Source organism: Oryctolagus cuniculus, chromosome 5 (genome assembly GCF_964237555.1).
Source record: "Oryctolagus cuniculus chromosome 5, mOryCun1.1, whole genome shotgun sequence".
NCBI lineage: Eukaryota > Metazoa > Chordata > Mammalia > Lagomorpha > Leporidae > Oryctolagus > Oryctolagus cuniculus.
In genome coordinates, this window is record NC_091436.1 from 131708296 (window position 1) to 131726513 (window position 18218).

General features: G+C 41.3%; 1 protein-coding gene across 3 annotated transcripts in view; it reads right to left on the bottom strand.

Moving 5' to 3' along the window:
- The window catches only part of ZFAND3 (zinc finger AN1-type containing 3), a 330808-nt gene that overhangs the window by 170855 nt on the left and 141735 nt on the right, over positions 1 to 18218 (bottom strand). The window contains exon 1 of one of the 3 annotated variants that reach the window (XM_070074121.1): positions 7559 to 7586. The exons of the other annotated variants lie outside the window; for them this stretch is intronic. Coding sequence (XP_069930222.1) covers positions 7559 to 7571 — 13 coding nt within the window. The 5' untranslated portion in view covers positions 7572 to 7586. Of the gene's footprint in view, positions 1 to 7558; positions 7587 to 18218 lie in introns of those variants that run through there. 3 annotated transcript variants of the gene reach the window in all.

Here is an 18218-nt window from a genome sequence, read left to right on the forward strand (position 1 = left end):
AAAAGGGATCAGTGGGAAGGAAAGCTTACAAAGGTGCTAAAGAAAACTTTTGTAGCTATGGAGATAATGGATATATTTGTTCTTAACTATGATGATTTCCCAGGTGTGTGTGCATATGTCAGATACACATCAATAAAGTCTTCCTTTAAATATACAATAAATATTAGGGCCGCCGCCTGCAGTGCCACATCCCTTATGGGGCGCCAGTTCTAGTTCCGGCTGCTCCACTTCCAATCCAGCTCTCTGCTACTGCCTGAGAAAGCAGCGAAAGATGGCCCACATGTTTGGGCCCCTGCACCCACATGGGAGATCCAGAAGAAGCTCCTGACTTCAGCCTGACCCACCCCTGGCCACTGCAGTCATTTGGGGAGTGAACCAGCAGACGGAAGACTGTAACTGTCTCTGTCTCTCCCTCTCTCTGTTAACTCTGCCTTTCAAATAAAATTTAAAAATTTTTATTTATTTGAAAGGCAGTTAGAGAGACACATGCATACACACACAAGGGGGTGGGGTTGATAGATTCATTTTCCATCTGGTTCATTCCACCAATGGCCAGAATGCCCAAGGCTGGGCAAAGCAGAAGACAGGAGCCAAGAACACCATCTGGGTCTCCCATGTGGGTGGCAGAATTCCAAGTATTTGGGCCATCTTCTGCTGTTTTCCCAGGCGCATTTTCAGAGAGCTGGTCCAGAAGTGGAACAGCTAGGACTTGAACTGGTGTTCATTTGGGATACCAGCTACACAGGCAGCGGCTTAACCTGCTATGAAAAAATACTGGGCCCATGGGAATCATTTTTCAGGGGCTGGCACTGTGGCACAGCAGGTAGAGTGCCGACATACCATATAGGCACTGGTTCAAGACCCAGCTGCTCCATTTCCAATCCAGCTTCCCACTAACAGCCTGGAAAAGGCAGCCAAAGGTGGCCCACGTACCTGGGTCCCTGCACTGATGTGGGAGACCTAGATGGAGTTCCTGGTTCTTGGCTTCGTGCTATCCTTGCTCTGGTCATTGGAGCCATTTGGGGAGTGAACCAGCAGATGGGCGATTTATCTCTATCCCTGCTTCTTCCTCTCTGTACCCTGCCTTTCAAATAAATAAGTACATAAATCCTGTTTTTTGGTTTTTTTTTTTTTTTTGGAAAAATAAAACCACTTTTTCAAGTTCACAGGTGAACTTGAATTTTCTTTATAACTTAAAACAAAATTCACAGAAAAAGATTTTGTGCTGTGTTAGTATAAGCAGGGAAACTGAAGTAGCACATAATGAAGTAGATGGAAATGTGAAGATGCAGTTCACAAGTTCATGGCTTACTGACCAGTTCCCTAAGTCAACTATGCTTCATCCACCTACTACGTGACCAAAAACAAACAAAAAACCTGCTTTTACACACTATCTTCCTGTCAATTAATAGAGTTTCACACTGATTAACCCTCATCGACAGTTTGGATAACCTGAGGTTAATGACACACTTTACAGAGGTGCTCGTTAGGAAAACCTGAAGAGACTATCTGGACACGCAAAGTCACTGATAAAGGGAAAAATCACTCCCAAATTCACCTACAGATTGAATTTTCTGAAGGCACACCAACACTTGTGGGCAGGAAATTTTTCAGAGAAAAGAAGTAATGAAAGTAAAGATGATAGGTATGGGAAGTAGCCAAAAGAATTACTTGTTGCGAAAAGCCAAAAGCTGCTATTTCTCCATCAATAAGTTGAGCAATTTTAAATCAAGCAAAAGTTGACTATTTTCCTTCAGACAGCACACAATAAACTCTCAGGTCACGAAAACTGTTTTTTGGTTTGTTGAGTTTTTCTGAGATAGAGAACTAATCTAACCCATAACACAATACACTGGGCACTGCACTGCTCATCTAGGTTATAGTAAATGCTTTCTAAGTAGATGAGAAAGAACATTTCAGAATCTCCCCAGATGTGAAAATTAGAAAGAGTAGGAGACAGTTCTTAAATCATTCCATGAACAAATCAAGAAGAGTGACAATCAATTTCTGACGCCAGGCAGCATTTAGGCCTTCAGATGCAAGAAAACCACAAAGGGATCACACTTTGTTTTCAGAACCTCGAGCTCTGGTACTCAGAAGTAATGCTCCAGAGTTGCATTGTCTAATACAGAAACCAGAAGTCACTTGTGGCTGCTTGAACTAAAATAAAGCAGGAAATTCAGTTTCTTAGTCACACCAATCACTTCTGAAGTGCTTAATGACCACATGTGGATGGTAGCTACCATAGTGGGTACATGGATATAAAACATTTCCATCACAGAAGGTTGTATTAGACAGTACTCCTCCGGAGTGATGTTTATAGCTCTCTTTCACAAATTCCTTTCTCCTTTAATAACATTTTAATACTTAATTAAAACATAATTATATATGAATATAGATCCAATTAAGAATGGAGTATAGTTTTTTTTAATTCTATAGAATTTCCTTAACCTTGGGCGTCTTTAACTACTTGTGAAGTGCATGAGTAATCTGCAGCAGGCAGGTCCCAGTAGCATGGGCAGCGGGAGGAGCAGCAGCAGCCAGGCAGCCCAGCTTCGCCAAGGCTCTCGGTGGGCCCCAGCCCTCAGGCACCTGGCATGCGCCCTCCCCGATTGCCAAGATGTGCAGGAGGAAGGTCAGCTCTGCCAAAGGGGCAGTGCAAGTAGAGCCCAAAGGAGATCAGTGAGGTTGTCAGCTAATTCAGCTCCTGCCTAAGTGGAAATGAAGCCCAAGAAGGCAGCTGGAAAGGATAAGTCATTGGACAAAAAAGTGCAAGCAAAGGGGAAGCGAGGAGCAGAGCAAAGGGGAACAGGCCAAGGTGGCTAATCAAGAAGCCAAAGATTTGCCTGTAGAAAATGGAGACACCAAAAATGAGAATCTAGCCTCTGATGAAGCAGAAAAGAAGCCAAGTCTGATTAATATCATACACCACGTCTCATCAGTGGTCCCTGTCTATCTTGTACAATCCATAAGTTTTTTAGTAGCTCTAGAAACATTTTGTTAAAATTGATTTAATTGAAAGGCAGAGTTTGCAGAGACAGAGGGGGACAGAGTGAGTGGGAGGGAGGGAGGAAGGGAGGGATCAAACTTCCACTCACTGGTTCACTCCCAATGGGCAGGGCTGGACAGAGGCTGAAGACAGAAGCTTCTTCTGGGTTTCCCATGTGGGTAGCAGGGATCCAAGCACTAGGGCCACCTTCCATTGCTTTTCCCAGGCCATTAGCAGGCAGCTGGATCAGAAGTGGAATAGCGAGGACTCAAACTGGCACCCATATGGAATGCCACTTCAAAGGCAGCGGCTTTACCTGCTATGCCACAACGCCAGCCCTGCTGGTTTATTTTTTGATACAACCAGAAAATAGTAGGACACTGAATTATGGGATGCTTCAACTATCTTGGATGTCAGCTTAATATTCCATAGGTGGGGATGGCTTTTATATCCCACAATACAATGAATACTAAATGGCAATTTGGAGCCACAATTATGCATTTAATCTGTCTTATTTTCAATTACTTCTCCCATGCTCTTTAGTAGAATTGTTTCCTACAGAAAACCATCCCCTTGTCACTCTGTCAGAACCATGTGCACTCTGTAACATCGTGGATTGTTGTAATCAAGCTTTCCTAATACTTTTGTTAATGTGCTGTGAAAGACTGACAATTTGAAAATACCATGTATATGATATTAAATTGTGAATTGGTGGGCTGTATGTAACAGCAAACTTTGAAGATACTGGTACTTGATAGCCTCTTTTTTTTTTTTTTTAAGACTTATTTTATTTATTTGAAAGAGTTACAGAGAGAGGTAGAGACAGAGAGAGAGAGGTCTTCCATCCTCTGGTTCACTCCCCAGATGACCACAATGGCCGGAGCTGTGCCGATCTGAAGCCAGGAGCCAGGAGCATCTTCTGGGTCTCCCATGTGGGTGCAGGGGCCCAAGTACTTGGGTCATCTTCTATTGCTTTCCCACGCCATAGCGGAGAGCTGGATCAGAAGAGCAGCTGGGACTAGAACCGGCACCCATATGGGATGCCGGTGCTTCAGGCCAGGGCTTTAACCCGCTGTGCCACAGCACCGGCCCCATGATAGCCTCTTAAGGAAGAGTTGCCTCCAAATTTAAAGCTGGATAGTCATTGGAGTAACTTCAACAAAAGAATGACAATTCATGGCTGTTTAGATTTTCAGTATACATGTTAAGAGTTGTATACAGGGGCTAGCATTGTGGCGTAACAGGTTAAGCTGCCACCTGCAATGCTGGCATCCCATACACGCACCGGTTTGATACTCGGCTGGTTCCACTTGAGATTCACGTCCTTGCTAATGCACCTAGGAAAGGAGCAGCAGATGTCTCCAAGTGCTTGGACCCCTGCATCCACATGGGAGACCCGGAAGAAGCTCATGGCTCCTGGCTTCAGCCTGGCCCAGCCCTGGCTATTGTAATCATTTGGGTGATGAACAAGCAGATGGAAGATCTTTCTCCCCGCCCCCCCTGCAGCCCCCCCCCCCAACTTTGCCTTTCAAATAAATAAATAAATTTTAAACTAAAAAAGTAACTGGTCAAACTGAACCTGCATGTCATGATGTGGGTACAACAGGAACATTTATGTAACAGTCCTTCAAAGATGCATTATTTAAATTGTGAGGAAATAGATAAAACCCAATCAATGAAAATTCTACAAAATAACTGTTGGTCTCCTCAAAAAGTCTCCAAGCTCATGAAAATGAAGACAAGGCAAACTGTTCCAGAAGCAAATATGCTATAAAAGACATTACTTCAAAGGTAAGCTTTGAATGGGAGGTGAAGATAAAACAGCAGCAATGTATCACGGTGAATTTCCTGATTTTGATGATTAACACCATAGTTGCACAGAAAACAATGTACAGAAAATAAAAACAGTAGCTGGAAGTGATGGAACATCACCAGTTTGGCAATTTACCCTCAAAGGTGTCCAGAAAAGTTATTTGTGAATATTGTTTGTTTAAAATAAAGAAGAACCCACTTAGGAATCTGTAAATCTAGGTTCAAAACCAGGTTTAGTCAATTGAAGTAGTTTAAAGTCTTAAAAAAGTTGCTTAATCTCTCTAAGCCCCGTTTTCGCAGTGAATAATGGGGATCAATCAGTAACTCAGCACAATATCTGACACTTAGTATATGCTTTTTAACTGAAAGCTAATTTGTCTAAAGGTAAAATCTGATAATGCTTAGCTTCCCCTACAACACCTGGAACACCCAGCACCCTGACTACATGTAGTATTGCGCACACTTTTAGCTCTCAACTACAGTTGTGTTCTTAGAGCTTGTTCTGTACCAGATGTATGGTTTGTCACTGCCTTGCATAGAAGGGAAATGCAAATGCCATGCTCCTCTGTCTGTGGCTCCGAACACTTTATCCACAACTGTGTAGTCTGGTTTGAGGTTGTGCTTTAGGCATCCTTAAGGTATTCCTTCTGGCCACACTGCTAGTGACTGCTTCACCTCAGTCCACAAGGCAGCAGTGCTCAGCATCTTACTGGAACCAACCTAGCATGGCTGATTTGTCCAAGACAATGGATGTCCCTGGCCTCTGGGGAAGAATTTTCTTACTTCTAAACTGAAAAATAAGCATGGGAGAACTGTGCAATTCAAAGGAAAAGAAAAGAATTATAGCTTTATCCACAGGAAATAATGTGATAACAATCACGTAAGGAAGGCATCCAGAAGCTTCAGATGTTCCAGGTCAAGAAGTGGATTTGAACTGCTGGCCGCTCTCCATGTATCTTACAGGAATGGTTCTGGTTTTCCCTCAGAGATTCTGCTTTCTATGACACTCTCCACATGCTAAGACAGTGCCACTCAAATTAGAATCCACCAACTCAGTACCAGTCAGCAAACTACTACAGGTCTATAATGAGGTAAGTAGAAAAATTTAAGGCTAAGAATTCAGAAAATTCTTGAAAGAATAACTGCTGAATAAAATAATTAGGATTTATATTTTCTTTCTTTGTTACTGTTTTTAACCTAGTAATACATTTATACTGTACTTTATGACCATACTGGATTTTGATAGGTGGAGGGAAAAAAGAAAATAATCTTTTACCACAGTCTGAAAAGTAATACACTAAGACTTCTCATATCCTATGTACACAATACGTTAGCATTTACCACATGCCAGGTTCTGCTCTATAGACAGCACCTTACTAAATCCTCACAGGATGCTACCACTGTAACTATTCATATTTCCCCGGTGAGAACAGTAAGACTCAGAGAGGTCATACTACTTTTGCCCAAGCTCCAAAGTAAAAGACGTGTCAAGTCTGACTTCTGAACTTAACCCCTTACATACTACACCATAGTATCTTGAAAATTACATAAAGAAGAAAGACTTAGAACCGATGAGAGAAAGAACCATTGATACATGATGGACCAGTCAGCTTTTACTGAATATGAGTGTTGTGGGTTGGCTCTGTGGTATTGGAGTGTATATTCCACTAAACCTCCATCTCAAGATGAAGCAGGCAATCACAAGAATTCATAAACCTTACAGAGATCCAATAGCAGGAACTGGACCATTCCAAGAACCTAAACATGACTGGTTACAAAGATCCAGCCACCACTTGGTCATGTGTGACCCCAATGGTGATCTCAAACTTAGTAATAACCAAAGTACTTAAGATCACCTACCACTCGTACCTGATGCCTGGAATGTTCATATTTCTTGGCAAAGCCCAGGTGCACTCTGATTAGTCACAGGCCACCATTTTTTATAAAACCCAAGATCCTGCCTCTATTAAAGTCCCTAATAAAACATAGTGTAATCCTGGGTTTGTCTCTTACTTTTGGTTTCATGGCCCCTTCTGTCTCTGGCAGCCAGTTCTCACACCTCAGGTTTTCCAAAAACACTGGCTGTCTCTCAGGGCTGTGCAATCCTTGACACTACGAGTACTACTGCTTTGCTGTCTCTGCCATGCTTCAACCTAAGCACACCCAAAGATGGTCCAGCCCAAGCACACTCACCCATCACCAGCTCAGACTTCCCTTTGTCTCTCTTAGAAGTTCATAATTTCCGCAAAAAGTCACATGAGTCATAAGTTAAGGACCAGCTACTGCATGACTCAGCAATCCCTTCTGAGCCAGTACCATGGCCTGGTGCTCAACTGACACAGAATCCATGTGAATCCACCTACAAAAGCTAGGAGTCAGCGTAGGACTTCAAACTCCATATTTCTTTTACTATCTTCCCTGATTTTTGAAAAGATGCTAATAAACCATAAGTTCTGAGGAAATACTTGGATTCAAGGGTTTTATTTTGCAAGAGTTAGGGTAAGAAAGAATAGGGTTTAAAAACCATGGAGAACAAAAGGATGAAATGAAAAGAAAATTAGAATTAAAATACAATAACCAAGATATGCAAAGATTTGTAATATATGCAACACTGACCTAAGCCAAAAACGGTTAACAATTCTTCCCCCTAAAAAACAGAATTAGGAAGATAACAGATTTTATAATTGAGACCTTAGTGCTACAACAGGAAAACAAGCAGTTATATACCCCTCTTATATACCCTAATTATTGACTTACCTTGATGCAGCATGGTAGAGTACTATATACAACAGGAAGGTTTATGAAGAATTGACACCTAGACCAACAGAACAATGTTATTGAATTTTAAGTTCAGAGGGAAAAGAACAGAGTTAATGAATGACCTGGGAGGGAAGGAGGTTTCCGCACTAGGAAGTGAATTAGCAATCAGCACAGGAGAAGCTGACAGTATTGTTGGTGAGCAGGAGGGAAACCAAAGAACTAGAAACCAGCATGAATTTAATTATTTAGGGGGAAGGGGACTCTCAAGACAGATAATTACCATTTTAACTTAGAGATAAGTTGGGAACTTTGATGAGAAGTTTCTGATTAGAATAAACTGACATGGGGCCAGCACCGTGGCTCACTTGGCTAATCCTCCGCCTGCGGCACTGGCATCCCATATGGGCCAGGTTCTAGTCCCGGTTGCTCCTCTTCCAGTCCAGCTCTCTGCTGTGGCCCGGGAGGGCAGTAGAGGATGGCCCAAGTGCTTGGGCCCTGCACCCACATGGGAGAACAGGAAGAAGCACCTGGCTCCTGGCTTTGGATTGGCGCAGTGCCAATTGTAGTGGTCATCTGGGGGGTGAACCAACAGAAGGAAGACCTTTTTGTTTCTCTCTCTCACTAACTCTGTCAAATTTAAAAAAAATAGAATAAATTGACAGGTAAGGAAATATGACAGCTTTTTCTAAACTTCTCATGTACATGGAAAGGTAGCTACAAGATTCTAAGATGGTTGGTTGAATATAAGCAGAATATGCACATGCTAAGAAGATATAATCCATGAAGAGCAAGTAATTCTGCAAAAGAAAGGAAGTTTTACGCTTGGGTAACATCACTGACAGTACTCCCCACTGCCTTCTATCCAGACAGTGGAAGAGGTTTTGTGAATGCTTGTTAGCAGCAGAGATCTGAAATGTATATATCACACTAAACATTTGGCATATGACAATTTGACATTTGGGGTTTCAAAGCTGATCGCATATAAAAAATGATTTTGCTAAGTATGAATCTGAACTGTCTGTGCAGCAGAATACCTGTGTCTTGTTTGGTCACTGAGGCTAAGCAAATCAGTTCAATGTGGTCTTACCATTTTTTTAAAACAAAGATTTATTTAGGTGCCGGCGTAGTGGCACAGCGGGTTAAAACCCTTGCCTGAAGCGCCAGCATCCATATGGGCGCTGGTTCTAGTCCCGGCTGCTCCTCTTCTGATCCAGTTCTCTGCTATGGCCTGGGAAAGCAGTAGAAGGGCCTGGGAAAGCAGTAAAAGATGGCCCAAGTCCCTGGGCCCCTGAACCCGTGTGGGAGACCCGGAAGAAGCTCCTGGCTCCTGGCTTTAGATTGGCGCAGCTTCGGCCGTTACGGCCATCTGGAGAGTGATCCAACAGATGGAAGATCTCTCTGTGTCTCTACCTCTCCCTGCAGCTTTTTCAAATAAATAAAATGAATCTTTAGAAAAGAAAAAAGATTTATTTATTTATTTGAAAGGCAGAGTTACAGAGAGGCAGAGAGAGAGGTCTTCCATCTGCTAGTTCACTCCCCAAATGGCCGCAATGGTTGGAGCTGCGCCAATCCAAAGGCAGGAGCCAGGAGCTTCTTCTGGGTCTCCCACGTGGGTGCAAAGACCCAAACACTTGGGCTATCCTCTACTGCTTTTACAGGCCATAGCACAGAGCTGGACGGGAAGTGGAGCAGCCGGTACTTGAACCGGTACCCAAATGGGATGCCGGCACTGCAGGCGGTGACTTTACCAGCTACACCACAGCGTCAGCCCCTTACATTTTTATTTAAAACGAGATATCAATTGCCAGAACTGTGGGACACAGAGTATTATTATCCAATTTTAAACTAAGAAAACTAAGAAAAAATATATACATGTTACATTGGTATCTTGAAGGTAACAGTACACATCTACAAACATAAAGGATCCATACTATGCTGCTGCTTCAACATGTATGCCTACATCCCCAATCAGACTTTAGTCTTTGTGAGTAAAGACTGTGTATTTATTTCTCTCTACAGTGCTTAATGTAAAGCAATAAACACAGCTGGTATTCATGAAAATTATATTTTGAACAACTGTAATTTATTTTCATGTAGAAGTCCGTTATAAGTGTTCTCAAGAAGAAAATAGCTTATGTTTAAATTGGAAGCCTGAAGAATCTGCTTCTAGTTATTCTCAGTTTATTTCTAGATCTGAAGATGAGAGTTATCCCAATTTCACAAGACTATCAAAGTGCAGTTATAACCAGAAGTAGCACCAGAAAATGCTCATTTTTATGAAGCAAGGATCACAAGTATAAGGTCTTTTACCCTAGTCCAAAAATACTCAGATTTATAGTATAAATGTATTTTATAAGGATGGCATTGTGGCAACCCAGGTAAACCTACTGACTACAAGGCTGTCATCCCATCCCCAACTGCTCCACTTCTGATCCAGTTCCCTGCTATGGCACCTGGGAAAGTACCAGAGGATCACCCAAGTGCTTGAGTACCCGCCACCCATATGAAAGACCCAGATGGAGCTCCAGGCTCCTGGCATGGGCCCCCTGGGGAATGAACCAGTAGATGGAAGTTCATGCTCTCTCTCTCTGTACCTCTGACTTACAAACAAATAAATCTTTAAATAAAAATATATTTTATATCTATATACTTAATAATATGAAATCATTACTATATCTATCTATAACATCCATTTACATTTATCAAACTGACATTATTTATGATGATGAAATAACAGAAATGAAATAACACTATGAGCAAAAATTTCAGTCACATTAACTTCTTAAAGTTTTTTTTTTTTTTTTAATAAAATTCAGTTGTTAACACTGTACACGTAACAATAGCAGACCAGAATTCCTGGATTTGGAACCTTCTATATCACTGCAAGCCTAGCATTTCTACTTTGATGAAGTTAGGCTAATTGCATTTGTGGGAAGCCATTACTACTGAAGAGAAACTATAATGATAAATTTTAATTTTCCTTTTTTTTTTTTTTTTTGACAGGCAGAGTGGACAGTGAGAGAGAAAGAGAGACAGAGAGAAAGGTCTTCCTTTTTTCCCTTGGTTCATCCCCCAATGGCTGCTGCATCCAGCAGCGCTGCGGCTGGCGCACCGCGCCGATCCTAAGCCAGGAGCCAGGTGCTTCGCCTGGTCTCCCATGTGGGTGCAAGGTCCAAGCACCGGGGCCATCCTCCACTGCACTCCCGGGCCACAGCAGAGAGCTGGCCTGGAAGAGGGGCAACCAAGACAAAAATCAGGCGCCTGACCAGGACTAGAACCCGGTGTGCCGGCGCCGCAGGCGGAGGATTAGCCCATTGAACCGCGGCACTGGCCAATATAATGATAAATTTTCTGTGCTGCACATTAACATTACAGAGAAAGAGCAAAGCTTGCTTTTTTTTTTTTTAATTATTTATTTATTTGACAAGTAGAGGAAGAGAGATAGATAGAGAGGTATCTTCCATCTTCTGGTTCACTTTCCAAATGGTCTCAGCAGCCAGAGTTCATCCAGGTCAAAGCCAGGACCTTGGATCCCCAATGGGTCCCCTGTTATTTATTTGACAAGCAGAGTGACAGAGAGACAGAGAGAGATCGTCTATACACTGGTTCACTCCCTAAATGGCCACAACACCCAGGGCTGGTCCAGGCCAAAGCCAGAAGTCCAGAATCCCAATAGGTCTCCTATGAGCGTGGCTAGGGCCCAAGCACTTGAGCCATCTTCTGCTGCCTTCCCAGGTGCATTAGCAGGGAGCTGGATTAGAAGCAGAGCAGCCAGAACTTGAACCAGCACTCTGATAGAGGATGCTGATGTTGGAAGCAGCTGCTGAAACTGCTGAACTACAACGCCCACCCTCAAAGCTTGATTTATGGACCACTATTGTGTTAGGCTATATCACATCATATTACTTAACACTGGCAAAAAAGCGAAGTCCTACATTTAAGAGATTTGAAAGTGAAATGGGGCTGCCAAGAATACCATGCCTCAGGATTCACTTTTCCATTTCTACTCAACAGGAACTAAGCTCTTAAGTTCTATAACAAGTAATATGAGGAATCTTCAGAAAGTTCATGGAGGGGCTGGCGCTGTGATACAGCAGGTTAAGTCATGGACTGTAGCACCAGCATCCCACATGGGAGCCAGGTCAAGTCCGGGCTGCTACACTTTGGATCCAGCTCCCTGCTAATGCACCTGGGAAAGCAGCAGAGGATGGCCCAGGTTTTTGGGCCCCTGTACCCACATGGGAGACCAGGAAGAACTTCCTGGCTCCTGGTTTTAGCCCAGTGCAGCCCCAGTCTTTGCAGCCATTTGGGGAGTGAGCTAGCAGATGGAAGATTTCTGTCTCTCCTTCTCTAACTCTGCCTTTCAAATAAATGAATAAATCTTTAAAAAAAAAAGTTCATAGAAAATTCATATTATGAAAAAACTACATATGGATTTCAAAAAATTTTTGCACCAAAGTAAGCACCCTTTAATTCTATTTTACCATAAACATTTTGAAGTACCTGGATACTTCCACTGAAACCAACAAATGAATACCAAACTAAAGAAAAGACATACCAGCACCTATGTCAAGAATTGGTTCCTTCAGTCCTTTAACGTTTACTGTACTTTAAGCTAAGGTTCAGACTTCACTTTGCAAATAAAGTAGTGGAGCTCAGTCAACTGAAACCTTGGAAAATACAGGAAGTAAGCTTTGGAGGTAAACTTTTATCATAATTCATAACTACCGCTATGGAAATTTACCTTTGTAAAACTACAAGTAATGTTACTGTAAGGTTCATTTGTCTATCTGGGGCTCTTAAATAGCCATGTGAGGTTTCCTAAGAAGTCACAGGTATGGAAGAAATGCTGATACATATTCAAGGCAAACTTTATTAGCAGAACCACGCCCATTCAATTTTTTTCCTAAGTAAAGATCAATTCAAGTGCTCAGTGTCTTTGTTCAATTATTTAGCTTCCTGGATTATTAATTAAAGTAGTGATGGTGGTACAACACTATGAAAAAATCTAATTTACATAAAATGGTTTAGAGTAGACATAAATGAGCAATTTTTCAAAACCTTATTTTCACACTGAAAACTTACAGGTCTAAATGGACACTGCTAAAGCATAAAGAAAAAAATATTTCATGACTACTTTTCTGTCTACATTATAAATTAATTCCTCCAAGAAAAAAAATCAAAATTTAATTTTGTCTTCTTTTAAAATTATCTAGTCCAGTCATCCTATTAAATTTGTATAACATTTTTGGATTGAACATAGTGAAACAAATCAGGGTACACTACCCCATATGTAATATATACAGCATCCTGCAGTTTTCTCCAAGGGCATATGCATAAATTATCCCACTAGGAATATTTATCAAAGTCATGTGGCCTTTCCATGTAATTTCACTCTAGGTGTAGCACAAGAAAGCACTGACAAGCTTCTTGGAGTAGATTCCACTTCCTTGACAACAGCTAAGGGTAGAGTACTACCACAATTCTTGGGTAGCAATCAGTTAGCAACTCTAATTTCATTCTATTCACTTATTTTAAACCTGTGTAACAATTTTTCTACACTAGCTTATAGATTCAAGATTCTACAAATTTTCTGCTTGAGTAAAAAAATAAATCTATACCACTCTCACACTGCCTACTAATGTTTTATTACACTGTACCTAATAAAATACAACTTACATGTGTACAGGGCTACAGTGTACTGTGCCTTACAAAATTTGATCCTTACACACCTGTACAGTAGACTGTCACCAAACTCAAACAACAGAGCAAACTGAGATTACAGAAATTTAAGCCATTTGTCAAAGGTCACACAACGAACAAAAGAAGAGCTGAAATCAATGAAAAACATTTGATGCCAAATCCAAAGTTTTAGGCCAATAATAAAACATACAGTGAACTGTTTCCAGTAGAACTAGCAAGTATTGGAAAAACCGTTTTTCTAGGGGGCCAAAAAAAAAGTTTTCTAGAGGACTAAAGAGAAAGAAAGAAGGCAAGTTTGCTTAGAACATCAAAGACACCCCAAACACAGTTAACTTTTTCCAAGCACGCTCGAGCAGAACAGCAGCAAAGGCACGGTGGCCAGGAAATCATTTCCGCTTTCTGAGATGGTACATCTTTTCCCATGCTACCCCTAAAATCTCAGGGAGAGGTGCACACTGCCACAGACTTATTTTAAGGACTCTCAGGTAAGGAAATCCCACACCAACAGTATACTCTCAACTATCTTCATAAATTTTAAAGGACTATCTGCTCATATCCACAATTAGTCCTTCTTCACTCTGAAAATCTGGCTTTCACATCTACTACTGAGTTTTTTTACCTCAGATACAGGTGCCTCAATGAAATTCATAGACTCCCTTAAAAATGTGTACAAAGCTTTGAACACTTGCGCATTTTTCTGAGAATCCACAACTCTCATCAAATTTCCAAAGGTTCATGTCCTACAAAAAACAAACACTGCTCTCTAATGTCACAAATGACAACATTATTCATTAAATCTAAGTCATTCATTTTAATCTCCTTACTTCCTTTAAAGTCTTTTATTACCCAAGCCTGAAATTCATTCATTTAAGAAGCAGAGAGCCAGAAAGAGAGCTTCCATGTACTGGTTCATACCTCAAAAGCTCACAATGGCCAGAGCTGGGCTAAGACAACTGTCTAGAGCCAGGAACAATATCACTGCCTATCTCTCACATGGGTGGCAGGGACACAAATACCTAACTCATCACTTGCTGCTCCCCAGGGGCACATTAGCAGTAAGCTATAATCGAAGCAGAGCTGGGGCTCATTCTCAGACCCTCTGATATGGGATATGGACTTCTTAATCACTAGGTCAAATACCCATCCCCAAGCCTGAAATTCTGAGTTACCACCTTTCTAGAATCTGTGTCACTGGCGTCATCTAGCAACTGACGGTCACTATCTCTATGACTTCAAGTACCTCCACTTCTTGTTTCTCCCTTAAGAATCTGGATACTCCTTTTTCCAAATCAGTGGTTCTCAGAGTATGGTCCCCAGACCACAATATCACCTGGGAACCAGGTGGGTACAAAAATGGTTCTGGCCCAAATCCATGTCTACTAAATCAAAAACTCTGGGAAGTGGGGCTCAGTAAGGTGTATTCTAACAGGTCCTTGTCGGGTACATGCTCAGGTTTTAGAAATACTTCCCTGAACAAAATAAACTTCAACCCTACTAGTTTATTTTGCCTTTCAAATGTTTAATGAATACTATATGTAAGATCCTCACCCTAATGTGACAACTTTTTAAAATTGATTTTAGGCCTTTCAACAGATCCAAAACCTGAATATCCTACAGAAGACAAACAGGTTCCCACACTGCCTCAAACTGTGTCCAAAACCAAATTCACTAGTATTTCTCCCCTCAAACTGTGCAACCCTACATACACACAGGTGGATCAATTTTCTCATTCTGTTCAGTGGCTGAATCTTACTCATATTTATTTCTTCTTTTTTCTACATATGCATCCCAATAAGAACTCACAGACTGTTTTATTCCAAAGTAGTTTCAGATTTACCCCTTGTTCTCCATTCCCATACCACCACCGGGATTTGGGACTTCTTCATATCTGTAGCACAAATCTAACCGCTAACTTGCCCAGAGACAAGTGGCAGAGCCAGGAAATGAACCCAAAATCTACTGACTCCAGAGATCAAGCTCTCCATTATTATCAAGCTGCATTGTCTAGTTGAACTACACTCAAGCTCTGACAGCATTAACTCCCTATGTAAGATCTTAAATAGCCTGTAATGTTTTTGAGTCACAGCAGAACTTACTATTTTTGTACTTGTAGCTAAACTATTCCACTGATGTACCAACTATTTTCTTTCCATGGTCCAATACTGAACCTTTCTATTTTGGCATACTCTATGTGCTTAACAGCCCAAATACAGTACATTTCTGCCTACTATGGAAGGAATGAATGATACACATATCATTAAAGTAAAGATCAATCAGCACGGTGCACCGGCTGCAGCGGCCATTGGGGGACGAACCAACGGAAAAGGAAGACCTTTTTCTCTGTCTCTCTCACTGTCCATTCCGCCTGTCAAAAAGTAAAAAAATTTAAAAATAAAGTAAAGATCAACATAAATTTACAGGTCAGCAGAATGCCCCTAACAAGCAAGCAATCTTCAGTGTATTTGAGATTTTCTATTTCTTAAAACTAAGCAGCATTTACTTTACCTTTCCTACTAATTTTTATAAGCATTATCCAGCAAGCTTTCACAACAACTAAGATGTGAAAAGAAGGACTGGATATACCTGCTCACCTTAAACAACTGAAAAAAAGTGGCTAAATATACAAAACTGTTAATTTAAGATATTAGGTATCAGACACAAAGGACAGTGATCCGCTTTAGGGAAAGGAAACTGCTAAAGTGGATGAATCCTGGCAAAGCCAGCAACCTCTTAGAGTTGAAGAGGCAGAACTGAGTGTCCACACAGACCAAAGCAGCTAGAATTTGCAGGAGACAGTGGGGGTGGAGGGGAGACAGGAGATCCGCAGAGGCTCCTCCTTTGAGTATGTACCTGAGTAGTGATCAAGGCATGTGTGTGAGGAAAGACCCTGAAACTAAGAACTGCTGGAAAGAATTAGAGGAAAGGTGGCCTGGTGCTCACACAGGACCAGGAAAGCACCTGATCACACAAGGCAGAGTTGAAAGTTCATGGGACAGGTTGACTACACAGGAGTTTGCCTAAATAGGTTGAATAATTAGTCCTGGACTAATGGCGAGGATGTGGGGAAAAAGGTACACTAATCCACTGTTGGTGGGAATGCAAACTAGTAAAGCCACTATGGAAGACAGTTTGGAGAGACCTCAGAAATCTGAATACAGCCCTACCATACCACCCAGCCATCCCACTCCTTGGAATTTACCCAAGGGAAATTAAATCAGCAAATAAAAGAGCTCTCTGCGCCTCCATGTTTATTGCAGCTCAATTCACAACAGCTAAGACATGGAATCAACCTAAATGTCCATCAACAGAAGACTGAATAAAGAAATTATCTTATAAATACTCTATGGAATACTATGCAGTGGTAAAAAAAAAAATGAAATCCAGTCATTTGCAACAAAATTAAGGGATCTGGAAAACATCATGCTGAGTGAAATAAGCCAGTCCCAAAGGGACAAATATCATATGATCTCCCTGATCTGTGACAACTAACTGAGCACCTAAAAGTAAACCTGTAGAAGTGAAACTGACACTATGAGAAACAATGACTTGATCAGCCCTTGTCCTGAGTGTCGAGAAACAGCTTAGTCTTTTATTCTTTTTAGTATTTTCTTTTTCTTTTTTTTTCCACTTTTATTTAATAAACATAAATTTCCAAAGTACAGCTTTTGGATTACAATGGCTTCCCCCCACCATAACTTCCCTCTCACCCGCAACCCTCCCATCTCCCACTCCCTCTCCCATTCCATTTGCATCAAGATTCATTTTCAATTATCTTTATATACAGAAGATCAATTTAGTACATATTAAGTAAAGATTTCAACAGTTTGCACCCACACAGAAACACAAAGTGTAAAGTACTGATTCAGTACTAGTTATAGCATTATTTCACATTGGACAACACATTAAGGACAGAGATCCTACATGGGGAGTAAGTGCACAGTGACTCCTGTTGTTGACTCCTTAACAAATTGACACTCTTTGTTTATGGCCTCAGTAATCACCCCAGGCTCTTGCCATGAGTTGCCAAGGCTATGGAAGCCTTTTGAGTTTGCTGACTCCAATCTTTTTTAGACAAGGTCATAGTCAAAGTGGAAGTTCTCTCCTCCCTTCAGATAAAGGTACCTCCTTCTTTGATGGCCCGTTCTTTCCACCGGGATCTCACTCACAGAGATCTTTCATTTAGTTTTTTTTTTGGCCAGAGTGTCTTGGCTTTCCATGACTAAAATACTCTCATGGGCTCTTCAGCTGGATCTGAATGCCTTAAGGGCTGATTCTGAGGCCAGAGTGCTGTTTAGGACATCTGCCATTCTATGAATCTGCTATGTATCCCACTTCCCATGTTGGATTGTTCTCTCCCTTTTTAATTCTATCAGTTAGTATTAGCAGACACTAGTCTTGTTTATGTGATCCCTTTGACTCTTAGACCTATTATTATGATCAACTGTGAACTGAAATTGATCTCTTGGACTAGTGAGATGGCATTGGTACATGCCTCCTTGATGGGATTGAATTGGAATCCCCAGGCACGTTTCTAACTCTACCATTTGGGGCAAGTCAGATTGAGTTTGTCCCAAATTGTACATCTTCTCCTTCTCTTATTCCCACTCTTATATTTAACAGAGATCACTTTTCAATTAAATAGTATTTTCTTTTTCTAGTTAATACCATTGGTTGAACTCTTTACTTAACACAGAATTATTCTTCAATGTTTAAAACCTATGAAAATTGAGCCCTGTAAAAAATGAGTGGGAATAAGAGAAGGAGGAGATGTACAGTTCGGCACACATTCTCACCGTCTTACACCTAAAGGTAAAGCTAAAAATTTGCCATGGGACTCCAAATTCCATTAAATCGGCAGGCACTAATGCCATCTTATATGTTAAAGTGATCGGCACAGCTCCAGCCATTGCAGGCAATTGGGGAATGAACCAGTGGATGGAGGATTCTCTCTCTC